The 27,601-nt window shown below is 36.2% G+C and overlaps 1 protein-coding gene across 18 annotated transcripts in view; it reads right to left on the bottom strand.

Annotated features, from left to right (window-relative positions):
• Window positions 1–27,601, bottom strand: part of INPP4B (inositol polyphosphate-4-phosphatase type II B) — a 902,865-nt gene that overhangs the window by 102,871 nt on the left and 772,393 nt on the right. For all 18 annotated transcript variants that reach the window (XM_058287497.2, XM_058287349.1, XM_058287627.2 and 15 more), the window contains one exon: window positions 15,855–16,011. In XM_058287497.2, coding sequence (XP_058143480.1) covers window positions 15,855–16,011 — 157 coding nt within the window. The remainder of the gene's footprint in view (window positions 1–15,854; window positions 16,012–27,601) is intronic.

Genomic DNA, 27,601 nt, shown 5'->3' with positions numbered 1-27,601 from the left:
TTGACAGGGTTTATAGCTTGGTAGAACAGGAAAATATGTTCAATTGATGTGGGCTATGGGTGGAAGGCTCTTTGTCTCTTCAGAGATAACTAAGTTGTTTGACTTGTGGGTGTGAAACGGTAAGAGGCTGCAGTCCTGCTCTTAGGGACCAGCAGGCTCCAGTCCCAGGAAATGTTTAACAAAGCAAGGGCTATAAACTTTAAGTATTTAGGGGAAATGCAAAAACCAAGGCTTATCTAAAATGTCTGGAGTCCTTGCTAAAAGCTTACCTAAGATGTGGAAGAGATATATGCTAATTGAAGCCTATTGAGAACTGAAAGGGACGATTTGGCCTTTCCTCTCTGTATAAAAGACGTTTGAAAAGCTTGTTCGGGGCTCGGGATTCAAACAGAAAGCTCCCGAGTCCGGCCGGCCGTCAATAAACCATTTTTCCTTCTCAAAATCATTCCTGAGTCCTGGCCTCTCTATTCTCAAATAATTGAACTTCTCTTAAATTCCACAACATTAATGGCGACCACGAAGGGACAAAAATGAAGGCCAGAGACGGTAGCATTTTGCTGCCCCTTCCAAATCCCCGAGGAAGCCGGGAGGACTCGGGTGAACCCCAAATCTGGGCGCCCCTGGATTAAATTTAATCCAGAAAAGATGTGGGCTCCACCAGAATCTTCCCGACAAAATCAAGGGGCAATGGAAGGTCTGAAGAGAAAGATTCTGGGAACGAAAAAGAGCTCCGAACAGGGAAGAAGGTAAGACTCCCCGGGTGAGCAGAGTCTGGAAGGCCCTAGCTTTAATTGCTAGGAAGGGGAGGCTGATCACCTCCCGAGAGAACCCTAGTAGCCCCAGAAGGCTGGGGGGAAGCCGTTCTCTCTAGGCTTGGGAAAAGGAGGAAAGCCGGGGAAAAGCCCTGGTGTTTTGGGTTTGTCTAACTGCATGTTAGAATCTGGTACTGGTCTTATATCCACTAAAGGAGTGGAGTCTCGATTTTAATAGGAAGGGTATTTATAGGTTCGAGTCCTAATATCCTGGAAATTGGTCTAGATTAAGGAAAACAAAACTTGGTTACAGGAAAATGGATCGGCTTTTCTGGTGGAGCTTGGTCTGGGTGTAAAGTTTAAACAGTGGAAAAGTCTAGCTGAAATCTTTTGTTATGGTGCTAATTTGTGAATGAATTTGCTTTATACCAAATGTTAAGTGTTCTGAGGTTTGTGATGGCTGTGGGGGCAGCCGTGGTGAAAATAAATATATAAACTTGTGAGTCAGATTAGTGACCTTTGTGCTTCTGTCTGTGTCAGCTCAATGTTAGTGTTGGAGTTGTGTCCTTACATGAAGTAGAATTACAGCTGAGCTGGAGCCCTCCCTTGCCATTGGCAAGGGGGTGAAATGATTCTGGGGCAAAAGCTGAGGAGTCTAGATGTTTGTGCATGTTCTGGTGTCTTGTCTCTGGTCTGGCCCTTTGCCGGGGCTTGGAGGCCATCTGTGTCCGAGCCAAGCACCCAAGTCTGTTGGGAATGTCCCAGTCAGGGCGGCTGGGTTCCTGGGAGAGTTGCCAAATTTGAGTAGGTTCTGTCTGCCCATTTTGGCTGAAAGCTGGAAAGGGGGGAGCGGCTTGCCCCTTTCCAGTGAGTCCACCCTTCTATTCATAAGCCGCATTCCTGTTTGTTGTGCACCCGACTGCCTGGAAGGGGGGGAAGTGAAGGAGGTGAAAAGCAGAATCAGAATAAATGCAGTAAAGTTCCCTCCTTAGGGTGTCAAAGCCAAAATACGTTTGCATTCTGCTCAGGTTCTTAGAAGGTATTGTAGTAACCTTAAGTAAGAGAATGTGTTCTGTGAAGGTAAACTTTGTATTAAGGGTATAAATAATTATAAAAGTTTTACAAAGCATTGTTTAAGGTATTTAAGTGGCTAATTGCAGAAAGTCATTATTTAACAAAACTGAATTGATAATAATAATAATAAAAGGCAATTTTATAACAAACTTATTTGGCAGCCAATCTCCCCTGCCAACTTGCTTCCAAAAAAACTGTTTCTGGTATTACATGCTACTAAGTATTTAAAGTGAAGAAAAGTTCATTATTTTAACAAACTTGGTTAGTATTAATGGCAATTATATGTTGCAAGACGTTTGCCTGGTAACTTAGTATGTGGGATATATGGAGTGTGTTTTTATTGTTAAGGCAACAGAAGATGATTTTGTCCTAAGATAAAATGATTGATTATTGGAAAGAGTAGAGTGTGGGACAGAACCTGAATGAATACTGAAAGTGTAGAAGGTTTGTGGAAGGGAAATTTTTATGATTAAATTGAGTAAGATCAATATACAAAGAAAATATTTTATCAATAGCTTCTTGTGCTTTAACCTCATCATATCCTCAATGTTTGAAGAAGAGTTCTTTTAAAAGAACATTTTATGTTCTAGAAATCAAATCCTGAAAAGTAGCCTTTTATTTCAAACTAACTGCAAGAGATTTATTCTTTCACTTTAAAGGAAAAATTAAAGTAATGGTTAAGTTCATTTAATATGTTATAAGTTGAATGAAAGGTATTTAAAGGTGTTATAAAATTAATAGGTTTTAAAAAAATTAATAAAAACTGTAACTAAGAGTTAAAATCATTTATAAATGCATTTATATTGTAAAACAGTGGAAAGACAATAACTGAGATTATAGCTGGGTGAATTTAGCCTGAAACTATTATTTAAGTGTAAATTCTACACTAACCTTTCCTTTGTTTATGGTTGCTTCAGGCCTAACCTCGCCCTTTGCCTTTGCCTGTGGTTATTTCATAATTGAGAAGAGCTGGGACATCACTGTCTCCTCTTCTGGTATTAGTAACCCTTTCTCTCATGAATTCAAGTGTAAACTAAATAAATTGCTGCCTGATAGAATAAGGTTAAATGGCCACTGGAGTTTTATTATCTCCAAAATCAAAAAGGGGGGTGGAGGGGGAGAAGTCTCCTGCCTTGACGGTCAGTGTTCCTAAGAGTGGCAATTCATGAGAGAAAGCAGTCTGTCTCCCTGAGGCTTCAAATAGCCTCGGTAAATATATAAAGTTAATCTTGTGGCTTATCCAAAATTCTGCTGATTTCAAAGTAAAGTGTAAAGTTCTGAAACAAAGTGGTGCTGAGGCATTGAGAACATTTTGGTTATTACAATCCATTGAGTGGGAAAGAAAATTCTTGTGGTAAGCTGCATGGTCATAGTGCAAGTTAAGAAGAGTTTCAAAAGTCTTTGAAAAGTTTAAAGTAACTAAAGTCATGTTGTTGTGCCAAACTATTCATGTCTGCCTATTTGCTCAAATTGTTGAAAATTAAATATGCAGTTATATTTATAAATATTCTTAAAGCCCAAATTGAACTAAGCAGGATGAAAAAGTCATAGAAATCTGATTATGGAAACAATTGGGAAAGGGCCTCCTCTTTGCAAGAGCTTTTAAGGCAAGACTTCGTGTGGCAGATTAAACCTATCTACTAGGCTAGGGAATTAAGAATCAGTTTGCCTGGTAATTTCCCAGTTTAAACCTTTGTCAGCCATAAATTGGAAAAAAACAAAACAAAGATTAGGTTAATTTTCACAGAAGAAAAATGTTGATGTAACCCGGCGGCCTGCTGCCTCAGTCTCCCACTCCCGGGTTGGACAGCAGTGGAGGAGACCAGTTTAGGCCAGTCCTATGGGCAGTGGAAGGATGCCCAAGAAGGAGCTAACTAAGTCGGTGCCATTTCAGCACTAAATTCTATTCCTTATTTGAAAAAGGGGGGAGCAGGTAAAAACTAAAATGGTTGGAATGTGATAGAGGAAGCAGTTAAATCAAACTTTTGCGTGGGAAAGTTAAATCTCAGATAAGCTGTAACTTCTGAAGTATCCAATCTATGGAAAAACAGGAAGAGCTTGCATGCTAGGCTTAGGGGTATAAATTGTGTCATTTTTCTTTGTTCGGGGCACCAGCCATATCTGGCTCTGCGCCCCTTCTTGCAAGATTGAGAATAAAGTATTTTCTTCTCCACAATCTGGTGAGCCTTATTTTCTTCCAGAAGATTTCTTTCCAACAAAATAAGGTAATTAGTGGCTCTATTAACAAATTTCAGTAAGTAAAGGAAAGTCCATAAAAACTATGGAGAGATCTTTCCTGGGTTATGATTTTAAAAAAATTAAGTAATTGTGTAATGTGTTTTAAAACCTGGTAGTCAGTATGCATGTGTTTTAAAACCTGGTAGTCCGTATGCTTTTAATTTAATAATTTTGATAACTTAAAGAAAAGAAGTTTTCAGCTTCCTGTAAGGGAAAAAGAGAACATTCCTTGCATAAACTATTATGGTTTCAATTTTATTTAACTTGAGTGTAATCTCCCATAGTTAATTTATAAACTAAATTAACATATGTACAAAATCTTTACAGTAATGAAAATTGTAAGTGAAAATTGTAAGTTCACATTGGTGAAATTAGGCTAAAGGGAAAAGATTGTAGATATGCTCTCTTAAATAAAGAGTAAATTTCTTTCATTGGTAATTGTAATTTAGTAAGTTTATTTAAACATGAGGTGTCTAGTCAATGCGGTTATAGTCAATTATAAAGAGTTTGTAAAACATCTTCCAAACTGAAAATGTTTAAATAGTTCTAGTTGTAGAAGTTATTGTTAACTAAAGAAACTTAGATTGGTATTGGTAGCAGAAATAACTTCATGATAATAAACCTGTCTGAAGGCCACTGCAAAATACACATTTAAGTAAATGGTAATAAAAAGTTGTCTTGATTCTATTGGAAATATTCTGTTTTCAATCTAACAATGAAAAGTATTTTTCCTCTATTACTAAAGTAAAATACCTACTGTTATCTTCATAGTAAAATTGTGTAAGTAAATAGTCATTTGATATATGTATTGCGTTAAGTTGTTTAAAATATATATAAAACAAGGAATAAACTTTAACATTGTCAAACTCTTGTGCATTCGAACCAGGCCTTGTATACATTACAGGTGGCCTCTCCATGTGAGTTATTGGCTAGGCTGGTCACTGACCCCTCAATTAAAAATATGTGCTATATCAGTCTCTGGTTCTGCTCCTGAAGTCGATGGAAACTATATTGCAGTTTCAAGCTCCTGCAGCCAATAATGACTCGGTACAGCCAAGTGTACAATGGATATCGCTTCCAGACTGGCACTGTTCCATGGTGCCAGAGAGCGCTATGCACCAGGCTAGTAGAATACTGGAAAATCTCTGGAATACTGGAAGGATGCTGCAACTTGCTCACTGCGTTGAAGAACATGCTAAGTGGAGCCATGATACCAGGAGACTGTAAGTAAAACTTAAACACAATTGGCATTATGGCCTGCTCTCATGGAGAGATAACATGTAAAGTATTACAAACCTGAAACTCAAAACTAATAATGGCAACACTGAATCCTTATGCATTAAGTAATACATTAGTTAATATTAAGTGCTGTACTTTTATCCTGTACTAAATATATGCCTAATAATTGTAATGTTATCTTTTCTATTTTGGATCAAGTGCAGAAGTATATTAGACATGTTAAATTCCTGGTAAAATCATTTTCTAAACAGTTAATAACATGTCTATAGAATAAGGTGGCAGTCTCAGCCAGACTCAGTTAGCAAAAGTGAGGCTTGCTTGCTGATGGTGAGTCACCTATTGAACAAGTCAAAATTGCTAGAAATTGTACAATGAAAACCAAGGTGTATAAAATCTTTATTCTGTAGTTCTGATCACTCCCACAGGTGAAAACTAAGAGTATTTCCAAATTAGTGTTCTAATCCTGAGTGAAGCCAGTTGCCCAAGGAGTGCCAGTTCACCAGGAGCATCTGACAGAGTGAATGAGTGTCAATCATTGAACAGCTTGGAATGTGTCTTCAGACAAAGCTAAGTGTCTGTTGCAATTTCTCTCTAAAGATGGATAACTTAAAAAAGAATATATATGCTGTTCCCACCAGCTTTTAAGGAATGCCATCTTTATAGGCATCTAATCTTGTCTATCTCTGTAATCCAATGTGTCCTCTTTTAAAAACGGGTATTCCAAATTTTTAATTAAGTTTGTTTCTTTCAGAGTGAACATCTTATTAACCATATGAAAACTTCATCCAACTTCGTACAGAATGCCAGATCCATCTTCCTCCAGTTAGAATAAATTAAAGAGTTTTACACCTTATTAGGCAATGACTACAGCCCATGGCCAGCAGGAAGCAGTTACAGAAAAGAGATCGTCTCCCTTCAGCATCCCTTTTAAATTAAAGGTGTAAACTCTTTAAGAGTAAAATAAAAGTAATAGATGGATCTGGAACCTGACTGGAAATCCACGTGAGTGCCAGTGGCAGCAGAATAACTGCGGGAGGCCCCTGCCCAAGATTCTGCTGTCCAGAATGAAAAGTTCTAAACTTCTAAAAACGGTCCTTGATGCTGTACTAAAGACTGATAAATAATCAGTCAAGACAACAAACAGTCATCCACCTCATAGCTACAACAATAATTATGCCAAAGCTTAGCAAGTAAACTTTGACAAAGGGGGGGAATGATGTGGGCTATGGGTGGAAGGCTCTTTGTCTCTTCAGAGATAACTAAGTTGTTTGACTTGTGGGTGTGAAACGGTAAGAGGCTGCAGTCCTGCTCTTAGGGACCAGCAGGCTCCAGTCCCAGGAAATGTTTAACAAAGCAAGGGCTATAAACTTTAAGTATTTAGGGGAAATGCAAAAACCAAGGCTTATCTAAAATGTCTGGAGTCCTTGCTAAAAGCTTACCTAAGATGTGGAAGAGATATATGCTAATTGAAGCCTATTGAGAACTGAAAGGGACGATTTGGCCTTTCCTCTCTGTATAAAAGACGTTTGAAAAGCTTGTTCGGGGCTCGGGATTCAAACAGAAAGCTCCCGAGTCCGGCCGGCCGTCAATAAACCATTTTTCCTTCTCAAAATCATTCCTGAGTCCTGGCCTCTCTATTCTCAAATAATTGAACTTCTCTTAAATTCCACAACACAATGACATGGGATATTTGACCCTTTATTAGGCACATCATGGTATGCTTATGAAAGATGGAGAAACATAAGTCATGTGATAATATCTATGGATGGATATATAGCTGGTTGAAGACATGGCCCCAAAGGGTAGTAATTAAAAAATGTTATTTCTTTTAGTGATTTTTAGTGATTGTGCCCCACACATTTATATTTAGCTGTTTCCCATTATTTTAATTTTACTTCTATGCATAGACAGGGCATATTTATTAAATAGGAATGTAATAAAACTGAGGAAGATATGATGGGTGAAAGAAACAGGTATTTATTAGTGTGTACTCAAAAGGACATCATACTGTAGTCAATTGTTTAAACATCCAGCTCTTTCTCTGGACTTGAGATAGGCTGTGTCTGAATCATTCTCATTCCCTTAATATTTAAAAATGTCTGGCATATAGTGGTGCTTAAATGCAGTTAAAAAAAAAAAACTAGACCAAATATACATTTATATATATACTATTACAACCCAAAATAGCAAAATATATATTCTTTTCCAGTGCTCATGGATATTTTCCAGGATAGACCATATGCAGGGACATAAGTCAGATCTCAATAAATTTAAAAACATCGAGAGGAGTGGATGTAGCTCAAGTGATTGAGTGCCTTCTTTCCATGTATGAGGTCCTGGGTTCAATCCCTGGTACCTCCTAAAAAAAAAAAGACATTGAAATTATACAAAACACTTTCTCTGATCATAATGGAATAAAGTTGGAAATTAATGACAATCAGAAAAAGGGAAAGTTGCAAATATGGAGATTAAACAATACAATCTTAAATATTCAATGTGTGAAAGAAGAAATTGTAAGAGAAATTGGTAAGTACCACATGATAAATGAAAACAAGAACACAACATATAAAAACTTATGGGATACAGCAAAGGCAGTGCTGGGAGAGAAATATATAGCCCTAAATGCCTACATTAAAAAAGAAGAAAGAACTAAAATCAAAGAACTAACTACATACCTGGAGGAAATAGAAAAAGAACAGCCAACGAAACCCAAGGCAGCCAAAAGGAATAACAAAGATTGGAGCAGAAATAAATGAAATGAAGAATAAAATGACAATAGAGCAAATCAACAGAACTAAAAGTTGGTTCTTCAAGAGAATCAACAAAATGGATAAATCCTTAGCTGGATTAATAAAGAAAAAAAGAGATAAGATGCAAATAAATAAAATCAGAAATAAGAAGGATGGCATTTCTGATCTGTGAGAAATAAAAGAGATCGTTAAATGATACTATGAACAACTGTATGCCATCTACTAGACAATGTTCACAAAATGGACAAATTTCTGGAAGCATATCAACAAATCACACTGACTCTAGAAAACTGAAGACCTCAACAAACTGATCACAAGTAAAGAAACTGAAAGTCATCAAAAACCTCCCCAAAATGAAAAGTCCAGGACCAGATAGTTTCACAGGTGAATTTTAACAACGAAATAAAGAAACTCTAATACAAAATCTTGCTCAAACTCTTCCAAAAAACTGAACAGGAGGGAATGTTACCAAACTCACACTATGAAGCCCATATCACTCTAATACCAAAGCCAGATAAAGATATTACAAAAAAAGAAAATTATAGACCAATTTTTTAAATGAATATAAATGCAATAATCCTCAAGGAAATACTTGTTAACTGAATCCAAAAACGTATTTAAAAAATTATACATCATGATCAAGTGGGCTTTATACTAGGTATGCAAATGTGGTTCAACATAAGAAAATCAATCAGAGTAATATACCACATTAGTAAATGAAGAAGAAAAATTTCATGATCATTTCAATGAATGCAGAAAAGGCATTTGATAAAATATAGCATACTTTCTTGATAAAAAACACTGTGAATGATAGGAATAGAAGGAAACTTTCTCAATATGATAAAACCCACAGCTAACATTTCACTCAACAGTAAAAGACTGAAAGCTTTCCCACTGAGATCAGGAATAAGACAAGGATGCCCTCTCTCTCCATTGTTATTCCAAATGGTGCTAAAAGTAGTAGCTAGAGCAATTAGGCAACAAAAAGAAATAAAAGGCATCCAAATTGGAAAGGTAGCAGTAAAACTTTTGTTATTCACTGATGATACCGCCTATATTTAGAAAATTCTGAAAAACACACACACACAAAGAAAACTATTAGAACTTACAATTTGAGCAAAGTGGTGGGATACAAAAATCAAAAGCATTTCTATACACTATTAATGAGCAATTTATACATCAGAAAAGTCAGAAAAAATTCCATTTATAATAGCAATTAAAAGAATCAAATATGTAGGAATAAATTTAACAGAAGGCATAAAGGACCTGTATTCAAAAAACTATAAAACATTGTTCAATGAAATCAAAGTTGATCTAAATAAATGGAAGGATATTTTGTGTTCACAGGCTGTAAGACTAAATATCATTAAGATGCCAGTTCTATCCAAACTGATCCACAGATTTAAAGCAATCTCAATAAAAATTCCAATATCCTTCTGTATAGAATTGGAAAAGTCAATTATCAAATTTATCTAGAAGGGTAAGCATCTCTGAATAGCCAAAATATCTTTAAAAAGAAAAATGGAGGACTCTCACTTCCTGACTTTAAAGCATTTCTAGCTACCATGATAAAGACAGCATGGTGTTGGCATAAAGGTAGACAGACTGACCAATGGAATCAAAGCAAGAGTTTGAAAATAGACCCTCACATCTATGGTCAAGTGATTTTTGACAAGGCTGTCAAACCCAATCAGCTGGGTTAGGACAGCCTATTAAAAAAATGGTACTTGGAAAAAAGGATATCCATATCTGAAAGAAAGAAAGAGGACCTCTATGTTACATCTTGTACAAAAGTTAATTCAAAATGGATTAAGGACCTAAGTATAAAAACTAGAACCACAAAACTCCTATAAGAAAATGTCTGGAAATATATTCAAGATCTTGTGGTTGGTGGGGTTTCTTAGACCTTACACTGAAAACATGAGCAACAAAAGAAAAAATAGATAAATAGGACTGCCTCAAATTTAAACACTTCCATTTCAAACAATTTTGTTAAGAAAGTATAAAGACAGCCAACTTAATGGGAAAAAATCTTCAGAAACCAAATGTCTCATAAAGGATTTATCTCCATGTTATATTATATAAAGAGATAATACAACTTAATGACAAAAATGACAAGTAACCCAACTGAAAAATGTGAAAAAAAATTGAATAGAAAATTTTCCAAAATGGAAATACAAATGGCCAAAAGACACAAGAAAATGTGTCAGACATCACTAACTATATCATTTCACATCATACAGAATGGCATTATTTAAAAACAAAACAAAAAAACTAAAAGTGCTAGAGAGGATGTGGAGAAATAGGAAAATTCTTTCACTGCTAATGTGAGTGTAAAATTGTGCAGGCTCTGTGGAAGACTATTTGGCAGTTTCTCAGGAAACTAAATATAGACCTGCCAGATGATTCGGCAATCTCACTATTAGGAATATATTCAGAAGATCTGAAAGCAAGGACATGAACAGATATTTGCACACCGATGTTCATAGCAGCATTATTCACAATCACAAAAAGATAAAAACAACCTAGTGTCCGTCAACAGAAGAATGGCTAAGCAAGATGTGGTAAATTCATACGATGGATTATAATTCAACAATAAGAAGAAATCAGTTGGAGCAGCACATGACTACATGAAAGTAACTTTAGGATATTATGTTGAGTTAAATAAACCAGACACAAGAGGATGAATATTGTATGGTCTCACTTACGGAATTGGACTCTGAAGTGTAGTTTTGTGCAAGATAGACTGTGGGATGAGAAGGGGGAGATGATGCTGGATATATGCAGAATGTTTAATAAGATCAAATGTAAATATGTGGTAATGGTTGGACTTGACATATCATATTATAATGAATGTAACAAACTATTGATTTATGGATGTGATTGTGGCTGAAATGAGTAGTCTAGGGAGATAAATATTAGTTGGAGGACAGCTGGAAGATAATATAGGGGATGTATAACAATGATTTTGGGCAGCAGATGAGGACTGTGGTTTATAATATAGGTATGCTCTACTACAAGATGTTAAGAATGTGGTGATATATGGGAAAATATAAATAATGTAATTTATAGTCTATAGTTAACAACATTGCAAAGTTTTTGCGGCAAAAACAAACTTGGTACTGTATTAATGCTAATGGTAAAAAAAAAGAATACGGGGTTTGGTTTGTGAGATATGAATATGATTAAGCATTTTTTTCTCTTCTTCATTTTTTTATATTAATAAGGAGACCTTGGCTATGTCATTTGACTAATCTGTGTCATTTATCTTTCTGGACACTAAAGGAACAATTGGGTTAGTAGTTGGAATTAGATGATATAGAAGTGACTGGACAGAACTTTTTAGGAGTAATGCTTTCATAACTTGTTGAGCTGCCTTTTTCTGTTCTTTTATTTTTTTGAATTTGAAATAGTTATTTAAATGCATCTGAAATCTCAAAGTCTGAAGGATAGGTCAAATTTACAGATAACAGAGTTAATATTAAGATTTGATTCTCAAAATAGCTAATGTGAGTTTAGATGTCATTAATAGAACAGTATCTGAAAGTAGTGGCCCTCCTGTGTAACTCTAATTATGGAACTGCATTGGGATCACTCTGCTTAGTTCTGGGAGCCACCAAGACAAACAAAGAAGGCTCAAAGAAAAGCAACCATTGGAATTTCTTAGAGTCATTCCTTTGAAAAATGACCAATGAGTGACAATTCCAAAAGAACATGATGATTGTTTTTAGGTACATACTACATTATAACGTGCAAAAAAAAGGAAGTTAACTTGTGTTTGTTGCAAAGGATTAGATCTGGGCTAGTGGGTAAAATTAAAGGAAATATTTTTGGATCAACACCTGGCATATAGAGCAATAGAAAATAAAAATGATTTTCTGTCACTGGAGATATATCATAGGCTAGGTGAAAATTGGCAGAGATGTTGTACTTGAGGTTCATAAAATAATTTAGAAAGTTTAACTATATAATCTTTAGGATCACATCAAAATTGAAGATTCATATATTCAATGATTTTATTTATAATTTCCCAATTTACTATGAAATTAAAGGCAGGGGTTGCTACATATACAGTAGATGTTTCATAAATGTATTTATCTGTCCTAAAAGTGAAAGAACAATCTTTGTTCATTAAGAAAATACATGAATATTTTATAAGCTATAAAAGTCTGAGACAGTTATTCTATTTGTGTTCAGAACAGTAGAGAAAGTTTTAATTTTCTCAGCACTGTTTGTATTAATCCCATAGAGAAATTTATGAAATTAATAAAAGATAGATTGTAAAACCCTGGTTCTAAACGTGAAAATAAGGGATGGTGGTGAGGAAATAAAAACTGACTCTCCTTGGGTTAACTTAACCTGTGGGATGTAAAAATGTATCACAATATAAAACACAATAATAAAAATTATGTGAAACAACGAAAATTCCAGAAATTGATTTAAAATATTTGTAGAACTTAATATTCGATTATTAGTGGAAATACTAGTGAAATCCAAATAAGGTCTATAGTTTAGTTCCTCATCTCGTACTGGAGTTAATTTCTTAGTTTTGAACATTGTTCTGTGGTTGTTTAAGATGGTGACATTGGGGTAAGCAAGATGAAGGGTGCCTGAGAACCCTTTGTACCATTTCTGAAACCATTCTGTAAGTCAAAAATTATTTCAAAATGAAAAGTTAAAAAATATATACAGTAAGTATTCCTAACTCAGACTAAGTATTAGTAATTCCACATCTAGTATTCTAACTTAGGAGAAAATACACGACATATAGTTAAAGACATATATTCAAAGATGCTTATGTTTTAATTGCAGCATTATTGAGAATAACCAGATGTCTAAAATAGTGTTTTCTCTTTGGATGGATTAATTTATAGTTATATCTTCTATTCTCATTTTCCAGAGGATGCTTATGAGGAATATTCATAACATAATGTCAAATGTAAAAGCAGGATTTCAAAACATACATCTAGGGGCTCAGATGTAGCTCAAGTGGTTAAGTACCTGGTTCCCATATCTGAGGTCCTGAGTTCAAACCCCAGTACCTTATAAAAACAAACAAAATAACCACCTCTCATTGTGGAGCAATGTAGCTCGGGGTTGAGCACCTGCTTCCCATGTATGAGGTCCTGGGTTCATTTCTCGGTACTTCCAATAAAAAAACAACCAAAAACCCTCCACATACATCTGTATTTAAACTGTATACTCATTTGGTTAAAATATATGTGTGCATGTGCATGTGTACATATGCTGGAAATGTTCAAAATGATTAAGTCTGGTTGATATAAGAAAGTAGAGCCATATATAATCTTATTTGTTTTTTCACAAATTTTCTATCTTTTTTAATATAAAATTTATAAATATAGGCGAATCGGGTTACATATCATCAGTGAACAGATATCCCATATCTCTTTATCAGAAATTGTTTGAGAAATAGTATTGATAAATACATGATTCTAGATGATTCATCTGCTTTTATATTAGATCAAAAGACCATTACTAATTTCTTTACTCCATTGTCTTATAAGACAAAAGTCAGTGTAGAAAGAGTGCATTTTTTTCTAATTTAAGAGAAACACTATTATAAGAATAATAGACAGAACTAATCAGTCCTCATCCAAATATGCAGTGACATTTATAATATACTTAAGTATACCTGAGCAGAGATTCATTTGTAAAATATTTATTTACATTCTGTGCTAAACATTTTCTTTTATGTATTAATACTAGTATACTTTTCATAACATTTACTCAGTACACAATTTTATAACCTGCAAAATGATAAAAAGCTTTAACTTTGAAGTGACAATATTTACTATATTAAATCATCTTCAGTACAATGTAATATTTATTTTATATTGTCTTAACTGCTAAAATGCTATCTATCACACAAAAAAGAATTGATAAAATAAACAAGGACAATAAATAAATAAAATCATAAAAAATATATATAATGATATATATAATGATATAAAAAATCAGTTAGAAGGCAATATGCTGTAATTCGACTCTAACCATCCACAAAGCTGACTCATTTGCTAAAACTTCTATCTGATTTTAGACTATTTTCAAAAATGCCTCATTTCAAATAAAAATGATTCATCTAATTTTACAGATAATTTACTAACCAAATATTTTGAATTTTTAAAATGTATTTTTGATCATGTAGATACAATTTTCTGATAAATGCAAGTTATGAATAAAAATAAAATGTATCGTTCTTTCATATTATTTTTGAATTTTATTCTCTTCAATGAGAATTTTTGGGAGTATTGACAGAAAAAAATGCAACAAATTGCAGTGTCCTTTAGTTTGTTTCTACTAAAAAAATATGTCTTCAAAACCTATCAATGGATAGAATAAATCACTAAAATGAATTCTGCATACTTACTTCGTTTACCAGAGCCCATCACATTGTCTGACTTATAGTTGATAGTCAATAAATGTTCAATTAAAGCAAATGGAAATACTCTATTTCTTTATGGCATAGTTACGACAGACTTTCTTTTTGATTTATGTAAATTTACAGAACTGGACTCAATTTGTTAACTAATAAAACTGATATTATTAAAAAATAAAATATCTATATATAGTTAGACAAGGTAAGCATGAACATGAAGATTAGCGTAAACTTTTCACCTCTGTGAATGTACTGTAGAGGAAAAGGGACCATCCACAATAAGAAAACTTCAAAAAGCCATAGTTTACAAATTTGATTTAGAAATTGTTCTACAGTTCATCAGGTGGTGAGAGATTGATGTTTCATATAATTAAAACTCTTGATGAAAATGTGAGTAATGAAAAATCAGGAAAACAAATTGTGAAAACATAAATTTAATTTTATAAGTGCTCATATTTTCTTATGACTCATTTGCTTAAAGCAAAAAGAAAAACAGATTCAGAAGAAAAGGGTAGGATAGAACTCTCCAAACTTTTCCAAATGCTTAAGATCCCCAGTAAAAGAGCTGTCACAACTCAAACAGCAGGTCATATATTCATAAAGAAAGGCAGAAAATTTCATCTTGGTTTTTGTTTTCAACATTAATCAAATTAATAACAAAAATTTTAACAAAAACTACATCCTATTTGTCACTTACATGGACAAAACCATGGTCAAAATTTTGCTCATTATATTTGTTAGCCAATCTTCTAATAAGTCATACGTTTGAAAGTATCTGTTTATATCTATCCATAGACACACATACACTCAGATGTGCTTGTGTATATGTATATCCAGGTGTACTTATACATGTATCTATGAAAACATAGCCTTATATATGTCTTTAGAATAATGCATAGGCATATTCCTCAGAATCAAACCATTCTATATGTGTTTAAGATAATTCACAAAAATATTTCTCAAATAAAGCAAAAAGCATTCTATCATATTGTATTCTGTTCAGGAACCATTTTGAGATACAACATCCTGATAGATACCAGAGTTGTTAAGAGTTGAAGGCAGTTGCTTGTTTTTCTCACTAATAAAGTTTTGGAGGATCTGTAAATGTAGATTAAACTATGTCAGACCCTTTAAAAGAAATGTTGTTTTTCTTTCAGGAAGGTTTTTATGTAGCAAAAGAAAAGAAAAAGAAAAAAAAAAAGCATTGCAAGCAGTTCTATAAACACAACTGAGATGCAATTTGATAAATAGCCTTCCATCATCCAAGCCAGAGCAGTGGAAAAGCATGCTATCAGCACTTTCATCAAAGGCACTATTGACTCCTCTTTTTCTATCTCATTTTGTCATGACTTTTTTCCTTTTATTTACTCAGCCAATGATTGGGGGAAAAAAATGATTCCTTACCCTTTGGGTGAGATGTGATGGAGTCGGCTTGCGCAGGGTCCTGTCCTCCATCTTTGCTGCTGCCGCTGCCCTCACTGCCGCCGTTTGTTTCAGTCAGCCTATCCACCATAGCGATGATGCAGTTCAGGCTCTTCCCCACATTGGCCCACACCCTGTCCTGAAAAGAGCATCAGTATCACTACACATTTTTATTGCAAACACAAAATAGGGCAAAGTATGATCAATCCATTTTAAAGAAACAATAGAATGTAGACTGAATTATTAGCTATAGAACCCCATTAATTCACCCATCCAGAAGTCAATTTTCTTTTAATAAGGCAAAATTAAGTGTTACTATCCTTTAATTTAGTACATTGTTTTTGCTGTGACATAAAAATGATGTACCTTACAATATTAATTCATGATTAAGTACTAATTATGACCTTTTAAATTGATGATATCTACTTTCTTTACCGACACTTAGCAAGAAAGCAGAAACACCAAAAATTTTAAAGAATGGCCACCATTTGCATTAGAAATTTTTTAAAGTGTGGTCTTCGAATCACCTCCATCAGAACCATCTGGAGTACTAGCCTGAGATTCCTAAGTCCCACCAATTCAATCTGGATCACTGGAGAGAACACTTTCTAAACTGAAATTCTGCCAAGCACCCCAGGTGCTTTTGACCACACTAAGAATGGGGAAGTCTTTCACTATTAGATGTCACAGAAGTCATTTTGGCATTTCTCATTTCCTAGGAAGTAGCCGCTACCACTAAGTGGTCTCTTTGCTACTAATCTTCCCAATTCTTGGTTAGGGGGGAGGGGAAGGAATACATGGAACTGAATTCATTGACTCATAAACATTGCTATTAATTTTTAAATAAAAATTTAAAATAAAGCTATGATGACAGCCTGCCATCCTTGGCTTCCCTTATTGTTGCTCTGGCTTCCATCATTGAGATGGAAGCACCGATTTCCCGTCTCTCTCTCCAGGCATGAGAATCAAAAAGGGTTTATAAGGAAGCAGATTTGGCTCAATGGTTAGAGCATCTGCCTACCACATGGGAGGACCAAGGTTCAAACCAAGGGCCTTCTGACCCATGTTGTGAAGTTGGCCGACCCGCAGTGCTGATGTGTGCATGGAGTGCCTTGCCATTCAGGGGTGTCCCCCACGTAGGAGCCCCATGCGCAAAGAGTGTGCCCCATAAGGAGAGCTGCCCTGCACGAAGAAAGCATAGCCTGTCCAGGAGTGGCACCACACACAGACAGCTGACACAGCAAGATGATGCAACCGAAGGAGACACCGATTCCCAGTGCCATTGACAAGAATACAAGTGGACACAGAAGAACACACAGCAAATGGACATGGAAAGCTGACAACTGGGGGGCGAGGGAGGCGGGCAGGAAGGGGAGAGAAATTTTTTTAAAAAATCTTAAAAAAAAAAAGGGTTTATGGTGTTTTCCCTGTATCGTACCATAAAGCAATCCTACAGCAGGTGCTTTCTCTTTAACAGAAGTATTCCAGGCATCTGAGTATGAGTTAGAGCAAATATGGTACTCAATTTTAATAACTTTTTCAATGAGTTGTACATTTTTCTGCAAAAGTTAATTTTGCTTGTTTCTAAACATATCTGCTAATTTTGGGTAGGACATACCCAAATATAGTTGAATTTAGACTATATGCTGGTTGTTTTATAAGGACTTAGTTGAAATAATTCAGCTATACTAAAATGTAGAGTGTATGGTCATGGGCATAGTTTCACTGAAGGGGTAATATGGTTTGGCAGAAAAGCAATATATTCAAAGTCAGAAAAGATAGGGTTGAGATCCAGTCATGTGACATCCTATCTAGGAGAACTTGGGAAAAGCACCTCATTTCTGGGGAGATGCAGCTGTTTCACCTATAAATTAGAATGATAATTCTTGCCCTGCCTACAGCAGCATGTTGCAGTTCGAGCCAAATGACGTAATTTCTGTGAAAGCACTGTGTCAAATTATTACAATCTGGCCAAATCACATCCAATTCTTGCTGACTTTCAAATGAATCAAGCTTGCTTTTCATCATCCTGTAATCTCAATTGTGAATTATGCTATTAATCACAAATAGTCATAACAATCTTTCCCCAAAGGCAAAGGATTACAAGCACTTTCCCTCTAAGGGAAAGTAAGCCACCAGTCACATCCACAGATTACATCATCCTCTGCCTCTTGCCTGAGAAAATGAGATGGTGGTACCTCTCAGCCATGACCCAGGACAGCTAAGTAAGCTCACCTCTTCCAGGCAGAAATGCTGGGGAAGGTAAGGAAGTCCTGACATCATTCATATTATGATTCAGTGAGGAGCTTACACTTCAGACCACAATACCAAACTTAACAGCCTCTATTCTGAAGATGCTTTAATCACCACCACCAACTGTGCCTTTAAGGCTATTAAATAGAAAAATGAAGCAACTCCCCACCTAATACTGGCAATAAACACTGTTACTGAGGGAAAAAGGGAAGGGGGTTCCTCTCAATTTTCTAGATTAGCTGTGTTCATGATGTAAGTCTTCAACTCTCTTCCTGTTGCCCATGTTGGAAGGGACTTTATGCTTCGATCTAAGATCAAGTAGTATTGCCTGCTACCTTTCCCATGTGAAGGAAGGTAAGGGATGAATTACCTGCTCTTAATCAGGCATCTGAAGAATGTGAACATGTGTATTTACAAGAATGAGTCATCATTCACACACGCAAATATATCATTCTTTTTCCTTTTTAAATACCTCAATTTATAGGATTCCACTGGCAGAAAAAGTAACATTTGGAAGCCAGTAGAGAGATCTTTATTAGTTTGAGGAGCACAGAGAAGCATGTTCATTGTCCAGATCCAACAACCATATTGTAAAGAGTGATGGATAAACAGTAGAAATACATCTAAGTGGTTAAATGCATAGAGGAGACATGAGTTGTGAGGATGTTGAAGTGTAGGGGGATGAGCAGAATTTCTTTTGTAATACTAATCTTCTGTTCATGCATATCAAGTATTGATTGAAGGCACCCTCTGCAGGAGATTCTGAGCAATTCATTCTACTCTTTGTTACTTGGAAGCTCTCACTTAGCTGGTGGTGAAAGAACTCAGTGCCTGTCTCCTCACTCTCCTAGCACTGCATAGACACTTCCATTATGGCATTTACAGAATGAAGTTATTGATTTGCACCTCTGTTTCCAGCACTAGGCTGTGATTGTTTTGAAAGCTATGCCCTTAGTACACAGCACAGGGCCTGGCACTCAATAACTTTCTTTTTAATGACCAATTACAGAAGGCCATTAGTTTAATTTTTTTACCTGCCCCCCCCCCCAAGATGGCTCCTTTGTCTGTTTGCTCATTGTTTGCACTTTCTGTCTGCTCGTTTTTTTTCTTCTTGTCTGCTGGTTGCTTTTTGCTCATTGTCTGCTTGTTGCCTATTTATTTTTTCTTTAGGAGGCACTGGGAACTGAACCAGGGGCCTCCCATGTGGGAGGTGGGTACTCAAATACTTGAGCCACATCCACTCCCCCTCAATAATTTTTGTTGGAAGAAAGGAAGGAAGAGCAGCAGAGAGGGAGGGAAGGAAGAAGAGAGGATCAATCCATCCAGAGATAGATTTGCACTAGTATTTATATTCACCTGAAATAAACTCTTTATACCTTAAAAACCACTTTATAAGTTAATATTACTGACCCAGTCTGTATAGATGAGAAGACTCACATAAAAGAAGTGAAATAACATTCAATAAAAAATAGTACAACTGGACTAGAAATTCAGGTCTGTTTGACCCCAAAGACTTGACTCTTTCCCTGTGATTTCCCATGGGACTGTGGTACAGAGTAGAAATTCCTCTTGGTGATATTACCAGAACTCCGGGGACAGACTAGACAGAAGTAGATCAGGAGAGGGAATGATGGATCAGGGAGAGGTCTGTGACAACTCACAGAGGCAAGATTAAGGATCAGTTATCGGAGATTTAAAAATGACTATAATGACAGGTCCTAGACTAGAAGGTGAGTCTACGAGTTGGTCACATGTACCCCTACATCCATGATCAAGGGTGCCCTACAATAAGTGATAGAGCAATCACTAATCTAACTGGTCAACCGTCTCAGGACTAAGGAAACAGTGGCTGACAAAAATAAAGGATAGTGTCAGCATAAAGACCCTAAGTCCATTCAAGTGACCACGATAAAAAGCAGAGAGTGAGTTACAGTGAGGAAAGATGATATTCCAATTCCTAGGAGACTAGGGTGCAAGCAACTCAATTATTTTGAAACTGAGATGCTAAAGATGGGTAAGCAAGATTCCTGAAGATGCTATTTGACCAAGGGACTTTGAATACCTGAGTTCTTTCCTAAACTAGCTACTTTTCCCTATAGCACTCTGAAAACACGCAGTGGAAAATAACCAGCAAAAATACATTCTTTTTTGCTGAGGATTTTTACTCCCTAGGCCCATTCACATAGGAAGTTCTTTTTGCTTCGATTGCGGGCATGGATGGGGCCTCCTCCACCCTACCACACCAAAATCACACAGTTAGTTTCAGACTGCTCCAGTGATAAGGAACGGCTTCTCAGTGAGAAGACAGCGGAAATAGTTGCGTTCATGGAAGGTCTTGGTAGGTCAGCGATGTGTGAATAGCCTCCAGACCCTATTTAGCTATCCAGCCACATGAGGAAGGTGGAAAAAAAAACAAAACAAAACAATAACAACCTATCAGAAAAACAAATTGATATCTGGGCCTTGTTCCCAGAAACAGCAGCTCTTTTCCTGTTCTCTCTCCTGCTATATGAAGAAGGAAATGAAAACTTTGGTGGGTTAAAGCCTAGCCTTTCTTAAATGGACTCTAACTGATGTCCTGAACTTAATGGTTCCTTTACAACCCTACTTGTTAGAGGCAAAGTGACTATGAACTTCTGGTCAATGAGAGCACCAAGTCAGTGGGAAAGTAGCAGCAATATTTATCTCATTCTGAGTCAGGTGCTGATCTTGGGCATTGTTTATTTCCCAGTTAGGACCCAAGCTAATACAAAGGTCAAGCCCAGTGGCATTCAGTGCAAAGATTTAATAGAGGCAGCAGTGAGTAGCCAGTAAGACATTATACCTGGCAGAGTGAGCCATGAGGGTAGGGGAACTGGTGTTTACTCAGCACGCCACATGTTGATGAGCTTGGTAGCATCAAGAGAAACCCTGGAGAAATGGATTTGGCTCAATGAATAGAGCATCTGCCTACCACATGGGAGGTCCAAGGTTCAAACCCCGGGTCTCCTGACCTGTGTGCTGAAGTGTGCTAAAGCATGGCCCATATGCAATACTGATGCGTGCAAGGAGTGCCATGTGATACAGGGGTGTCCCCCATGTAGGGGAGCCCCACCCTCAAGGAGTGCACCCTGTAAGGAGAGCTGCCCTGCGTGAAAAAAGTGCAGCATGCCCAGGAGTGGGGTTGCACACATGGGGAGCTGATGCAGCAAGATGACACAACAAAGAGAGACACAGAATCCCAGTGCCACTGACAAGAATGTAAGTGGACACAGAAGAGCATACAGAGAGCAGACAACTGGGGAGGGGGGGAGAGTAGGGCGGTGGGGGCGAGAGAAATAAATAAAATATATATCTTAAAAAAAAAAGAGAGAGAAACCCTGACTGCTTTGGATAAGCAGTTAACATTTTTTAAAAATCAGCATTTCTTAGCTGACCAACTTTTCTAAGACCAATTTTTGATCAGTAAGAGTGTAAAGACTAAACCTGATAAGGAATCCAAAGTGGTCCTGGCAGATTTATCTCTATGCAAAACTTCTCACTTGTCATTACCAATTTCAGAGGACTTTAATGAGAACTAGTCAGTGAATCACTAAAGTCAATACAGTCTTTAATTTTTTTTTAAGATTTATTTATTCCCCCCACCCCAATTGTCTGTTCTCTGTGTCCATTCGCTGTATACTCTTCGGTGTCCACTTACATTCTTGTCAGTGGCACCGGGAACCTGTGTCTCTTTTTGATGCGTTATCTTGCTGTATCAGTTCTCTGTGTGTACAGCACCACTCTTGGTCAGGCTGTGCTTTTTTTTCAAGGAGCAGCTCTCCTTGTGGGCTGTACTCCTTGTGTGTGGGGGTCCCCTACATGGGGAACACCCCTGTGTAGCACAGCACTCCTTGTGTGCATCAATACTGCATGGGACCAGCTCACCACATGGGTCAGAAGGCCCCTGGGTTTGAACCCTGGACCTCCTATATGGTAGGCAGACGCTCTTTCAGTTGAGCCAAATCTGTTTCCCAGCCAATACTGTCTTAAACTTTAGTTTATCTTTCTTTTGATTGAGGGCAATTCTTCCTATCCTAGTTGAGTTACTTGTCACTATGAGCCTTTAGTCCTCCAACAGTCCAATTGCTCTTCTTTCTGAATCCTAACTTCCTCCAAGCTGTCAGGTAAAAGGAGTTGTTCATAAGATAAACAGACATGCATGATTCCAGCTATATACTATGCAATCATGCATATGTTCATATACCATGTCCACTAAAAATAGACACATATGTGACATCCATAAAAACTAGTGAGAATTAAGTGTGGCTTTCTCACCAGAAACCATGGAGGAAAGAAGACAGTGATCTGATATATTTAAGATATTACAAGAGAAAAACTTCTATCCAAGAATCTCATACCCAGCAAGACTATTCAAAAATGAGGTTGAGATTAGAATATTCACAGATAAACAGAAACTCAGAGAATTTCTAAGCAAGAGACCAGATTTTTAGGAAATACTAAAGGGTATGCTAGAACCTGAAAAGAAAAGACAGAAGAGAGAGACCTGGAGGAGAGTCTGGAAATGAATATTATATCAACAAAAGTAGCTAAAAATGTCAAAAGAGTGGTGAAAATAAAATATGACAGATAAAACTCAATAGTCAGGAATAAACTTAACCAATGATGGCAAGCACTTGTATTCAGAAAACTGCAACTCAATGTTAAAAGAAATCAAAAAAAGACCTAAATAAATGGAATACATTCCATGCTTATGGACTGGAAGACTAAATATCATTAAGATGTCAAGTCTACTCAAATTGATATACAGATTCAATGCAATCCCAATAAAAATTCCACCAGCATTTTAAAAAAATTGAAAACATGATTATCAAATTTATTTGGAAGGGTAAGGGGTCCTGTCCTGAATAGCCAGAAATATCATAAAAAGGAAAAGCAAATCCTCATCTCCAGACTTTAGATCATATTATCTAGTAATAGTGGTAAAAACATCATGGTACTGGCATAAAGACAGACACAGAGACCAATGAAACCAAACTGATGGTTTAAAAACAGACCCTGACATGCACGGTCAAGTGATTTTTTACTAGCCTGTCAAACCCACATAGCTCGGGCAGAACAGTGCATTCAACAAATGGTGCTGAAAGAACTGGATATCCATAGCCAAAAGAAGGATTTCACACCTTATCCAAAAATTAACTCAAAATGGATCAAAATCCTAAAACTAAAAGCAATAACCATAAAGTTTCCAGAAGAAATTGTAGGAAAATATCTTCAAGACCTGGTAGTAGCTGGTAGATTCTTAAAGGAGATAGGAGTAGGACTGAGATAGACTACTGATGTTTAATGTATGTAGAAGTTTTAATTAGTTTTACTGTAAAAATGTGGAAATGTGTAGAGTAGATGGCAACAAATAATGAGTAACAGCTAGTTTAGAAATGGGGATGTGACTGAAAATGGTAGTCTAGGTACATAAATGCCAACTGAAGAATGTTAGAGAATAATCTAGGAACTGAATAGCACAGTGAACCAAGAGGTGGAAGAGAATTGTGGTTGATGGTACAGATGCAAGAGTGTCATTTGTGAGCTAGAGCAAATGTACATCACTACTGCAGTGTGTTGGGAATGCATGGGAAAAATGCAACTGTAGTGACCTACGGACTGTGGTTTGCAGTAATAATATAATATTCTTGCATTTATGCCAAAGATATACTGTGTTGATAATGAGGCAGTATAGAAAATGTGAGCCAAATGTACACTATGGACATGGTAACAACCAGATGATATTATCTTATCTGTAACAAATGTTCCACCATAGTGTGGTGTGTTGGTAGAGGGGTGTTGTTTGGGAATTGATTGTTTCTTAAGTTTACAACTTCCATCATAAAAAACATATTTTAAAAATAATAATAGGGTGGATTGGGGAAAAAACACACCAAATGTAAGATAAGGACTATAATTAGTAGTAAGATTTTGACAATATTCCTTCATAATTTGTAACAAACCTCTCACTACAATGCAAGGTGTTGATGGAAGGCTGATGTATGGGACCCCTGTATGATAGATATTATGCATGTTTGCTTTGTAAGTTCACAACTTTTACTATACACTTAATTGTTTATTGTATATGTATGTTCATATAGAAGTGATATAAAGATAATAATAATGTGAGTTGGGAGAAAAATACTTTTGTTAGTAGTAATATTTTGACTATGTTCTTTAATCATCAGTTAAAAAGGTTTAACAAAAATGCAAGGTATTGGTGGTAGGGTGAGTTATAAGAGTCCTGTATTATGTCATAAATGTTTGTTTTGTAAGTTCACAGCTATTACTATACACTTATTGTTTATGCATGTTTATGTATGAGTGATATATTTCAATAAATTAATTAAAAAAAAAAACAAAGTGAGATTCCTTAACACATGTTTCTTCCCATTGGTCCTCCTGCTTTATCTTCTTTCACCAACTCACTCATGAAAAATTCTTGGCCTTCATTTCTCAATTACTACATTCATTTGAAAGAATCGTCTCATCCTGCAATTTAGTCTCTTAGTCACACAAATGGACTCAGATACTCAGCCACTGTTTCTTCAGTATTGACTTCATATTCCCCTGGTTTGGATCTTGTCCAGACCTATTTATTAGGGATAACACAATGAGGTCTGCTCATAAGTGATACATTCATCTTCGTTGACCATTGTGCTTATTTCTTCACTCTACTGATCAAAAGCAGACTTAGTACTGTGGCAGGTCTAAATTCTTCTCTGAGCCTGGAGGCACCTTCATAGTCAGGCCCATTTAGATAATTCTCTTTATTTTTCATTATTTTAAAAAATGAGCCTTCATCCAGGTCAATATCCTTGATGTCCTAGAAACATGCTGTTAATTAGCATAGTGCTAATCATTCAAGATATGCAATATACGAAGGAAACCTTGGAGGAACTGATACTTTTATCCTGACACATGCTGCACTTTATGCCCAGATCTCACCCTGCCTGTCTCACCATCTCCAAGAATTGTTCAAGCTACTTCCTCTGCTTAACATATTTTTTCTTTTTAATAGATAGTAGGTTCTATGAGGGAAATGACTATTATTTACTCATCCCTGTATTCTTGGGCCCTGGTATATGATAGGTATTAGAAAGGGAGGGAAGATGTGGATAAAAGGAAGGAGAGAGGGAGGGAGGAAGGAAGGCTGATTTCCCTATTTTCTCCAACCTTCATATAATTCCTCTCTCCAAATCTTTTCAACCTCTTTTCATTTGTATCACAGAACCAACATTCTGGGAATATCTTTCAATATTTTTGCTTGCTTCATGAGTGTTAATCATCTCTCTTGAACTAGATGATAGAAATGTTGCAGTCAGGTTCCATAGTTTACATGTAATTTATTTTTCCCCAAGTGCCTAAAATATTACTGAACACTATGCTTAATTACCATCTGTTGATTGACTTACTCACCTGCTATTTAAGAGTCAAAAGAAATTATGATACACCACTATAAGAAGTAACAATTACAGACCTCTTCAAATTTAAGTTACAACCAAGATCATATTCTGAATGGCTGAGTTCACCCCAATAAGTGCCACATCTTGCTAAATGAATGTATTAGATAAAGCATTTGTTTAATAACTAGTGGAAAAATTTCACTGATCGACTAAAGCTTTAATTTTAAATTGGTCGATTGCATTTTATATGCACATCATTATATAATTGCACAACTGGTTGAATTGTATGGCATTATCAGTTAGTGTGCTGCATACAACCATTCTCAAGGATTGATTTTTTTAACTGAGTGTACTATGATATATCAAGTCAATAGTCGGCCTGTATCTACCTCAGCATTTTCTTTAACTTCATTAAATTCTGGAGTTTCAAAAATTTCTGTTAGGAAATAATGTCTCATTATTCACAATAGAATGTATTAAAACTGGAGGACACAATTTGAATGTAATCCTAAATTTCTAAAGTGCATGGATGCAGGTTCATTATATCATAGGCACATCCAAAATATCTTGCATTGAACCAGGCATTCTAAGAGTCAGGAAAGTATCTGAGGGAGATGACAGTATCCAATTCAACACCATAGGAAAATCACCATTACACTTACAAACAGGAATAAGATGTTTGTGTTAAAGACACTGGTTTGAGTTGGAGGAAGAATTACTGATTTAGCAAATCCATCCATTCACTAATTCCTACACTGAACTCTGAAAACTCTTTTGAAACTTGTATGTGTAAAACAGTGTTAGGAGCCGTAAAACAAGGGAGTAAAGGTGAAAGTATTAAATGCATGTGGGGAAATCTAGAAATTGGCAAGATTTCATGAATATGCATGTACATAAAAGTCTCATTTGGGGTTCCTTTTCTTTAATATTGCATTTATGCATTTTAATAGACAGTCATGAACTTTGCTTAATCACCTTTTGTACACTTTAATATCAGATAAATATTCAAAGCACAATTCTCTTAGGTGAAATGGACTAGAGAAGTTCACGAATGTTTCCCATCCATGAAGCAAACAGACGATAGGATAAATTCAGTTATCTCATAGGGAAACAACTAGCCTACCCTTTCTGATGGAGAGAGTAAAGGTTTTGAATGACCCTCTACATTATATGATTAACAAAACCAGACACTCCTATTACATGTGACTTATATGACAGTGAAAATTCTGATACGAAGAGAAAGCTAATAGTTTATTCCAACTCATATTTGCTGGGAAACATCAACAGAGATTATTTCTGCATAATTAGGACACAGATTTTCCCCCTTTATAATGTGCCCATGAATAATCAAATCAAGTTAAAATGGGCACCACTGGATTTCTGGAGGCTTCTGGAGGCCTTAACTAGTTGTGTTCACAGCTTTGTTCATCTCTGATATTGTGTCCATTTTAAATTTGACCAGTTTCTGTTTGAAGATATTTTGAAACTGACTTGGATTATTCACTTAAGATTTGATTAAGAGCGGTGGCTTCCACCTATTTGAGGAGTGCGGTGGGGCCAGCGGTATCACCCACTGAAGGAGGTGTTCACTGAAGTTCAAGTTCCTCCAGGCACTCAAGCCAAGGATATCTAGTGCAACCTTCAGAGCCGGCATGTGGCACTGGTTGTGGTTTGCCACAGGATCCTCAAGGGTAAACTCTTCTATTCTACAATAGTTGGATAGGAACGTGACTTTGGAGGACAGAAAAATGGTCCATATTGTTCATATGAAGACAAAGAGAGATGGAGCAAACTGTTGGATCTCTCTTCTGGAATCTGAATAAGAGCTGACTCTTGGGTGCAGGACAAAAAGCAAAGAAAACTTATGCTGAAGACATTCCAGAAAGGAAATCCTGGTTTTAACTTCAGTGAAGCAGAAGTCTCCAGAAACTACACTAAAGGTGGACCAGATTTCTCAAATCTTGAGAAATAATTGTTTTGTTTTGCTTTCTGTATACCATGGATCATAGAAGATACTGGCAACCCAAATTAAAGGAACAGATTATGTGA

The sequence above is a fragment of the Dasypus novemcinctus genome, chromosome 1 (assembly GCF_030445035.2).
Source record: "Dasypus novemcinctus isolate mDasNov1 chromosome 1, mDasNov1.1.hap2, whole genome shotgun sequence".
NCBI classification, from domain to species: domain Eukaryota; kingdom Metazoa; phylum Chordata; class Mammalia; order Cingulata; family Dasypodidae; genus Dasypus; species Dasypus novemcinctus.
The sequence above is the reverse complement of the archived record's forward strand: the minus strand, read 5'-3'. Positions and strand labels throughout refer to the sequence as shown.